Genomic DNA, 1,121 nt, shown 5'->3' on the forward strand with positions numbered 1-1,121 from the left:
TCGTCGGCTCCCGATAAAATATCGTCCACATAAGAGTGGCGCATTAGGGCAGCAGCGCCCAGCGGGAAGCGAGCGGCCTCATCGCGCGCGAGCTGCTGCAGGGTCCGTAGTGCTAAGAAGGAAGCAGAGCTTGTTCCGTAGGTCACGGTTTGAAAGCGGAATTCTCTGACCTCCTCAGCGGGATCGGCACGCCAGAGTACAAATCCTCGCTGCAAGTCCAAATCCTCGGGGTGAACCAGGATCTCCCTGAACATTTTAACAATATCGGCGATGAAGACCACCTTTAGCCATCTCCATCGGGACAAGACCAGCCATAAGTCGGTCTGCAGTCTAGGCCCTGGCAACAAACAGTCATTTAACGAGTGGCCGGAGGACGTACGGCAGGACGCGTTAAAAACCACGCGTATTTTCCCGGCTACGTCTCCGGCCTTAAACACCGCGTGATTCGGCAGATAGTAAGTAGTAGCGGGACTGGGGGTTCCGACCGGGATCGGATCCATATGGCCCAGGGCAAGATATTCCACCATGAAGGCCGTATATCGCTTCCGCAGATCGCACTGCTTGGTCATACGACGCTCCGAGCTCAGCAGCATAGAGAGCGCCGCCGCCCGCGAGTCTGCAAGTCGCGGTACACGACCTTGCACCCGTGGAAGGCGGACGACATATCTTCCGTTCGCGTCCCGGGAGTGGGTTTCCTTGTAGTGGTTTTCAGTCCACTCCTCGTCTGGGGTCAGGATCGGCTTCTCTGGAAACTCCTCCATTTCCCAGAACCGACGCAGGATGGTGGACAGCTCCTCTGCCGGTTGGGCGACGTTCACGGACACCCTAAGCGAACCGGCAGGCGAGGGCAGCGCCTCGCTGAAAGGCAGCGCCCCCATTAAGACCCATCCAAAAGCCGTGAGTTGGGCCGTGGGTGCTCCGGGTTCACCGCGACAAATCTCTCCGCGGACCACCTGGCTATAAACGTCGACTCCCAGAATGACGTCCACCTCTGCCGGCACTGCGAAGTCCGGGTCCGCGAGCTGAAGGTCCGTCAGGTGAGGCCAGGCCGTCTCCGCGTTGTGTCTGGTGGGGAGGAGGTTAGTCAGTCGACGTAGCACGAACGCGTCGGTCTCGACCCG

The 1,121-nt window shown here is 59.3% G+C and overlaps 1 protein-coding gene across 1 annotated transcript; it reads right to left on the reverse strand.

The window, feature by feature from the left end:
* Positions 1-170: 170 nt before the first annotated feature.
* LOC105458443 lies at positions 171-1,065 on the reverse strand (the record flags this gene model as incomplete). The annotated part of the gene is made up of 1 exon (XM_011703749.1): positions 171-1,065. A coding segment is annotated over one exon (895 nt), but the record flags the coding sequence as incomplete, so codon positions are not given.
* Positions 1,066-1,121: the final 56 nt, after the last annotated feature.

This window comes from Wasmannia auropunctata, unplaced genomic scaffold (genome assembly GCF_000956235.1).
Source record: "Wasmannia auropunctata unplaced genomic scaffold, wasmannia.A_1.0 LD334524.1, whole genome shotgun sequence".
Taxonomy (NCBI): Eukaryota; Metazoa; Arthropoda; class Insecta; order Hymenoptera; family Formicidae; genus Wasmannia; species Wasmannia auropunctata.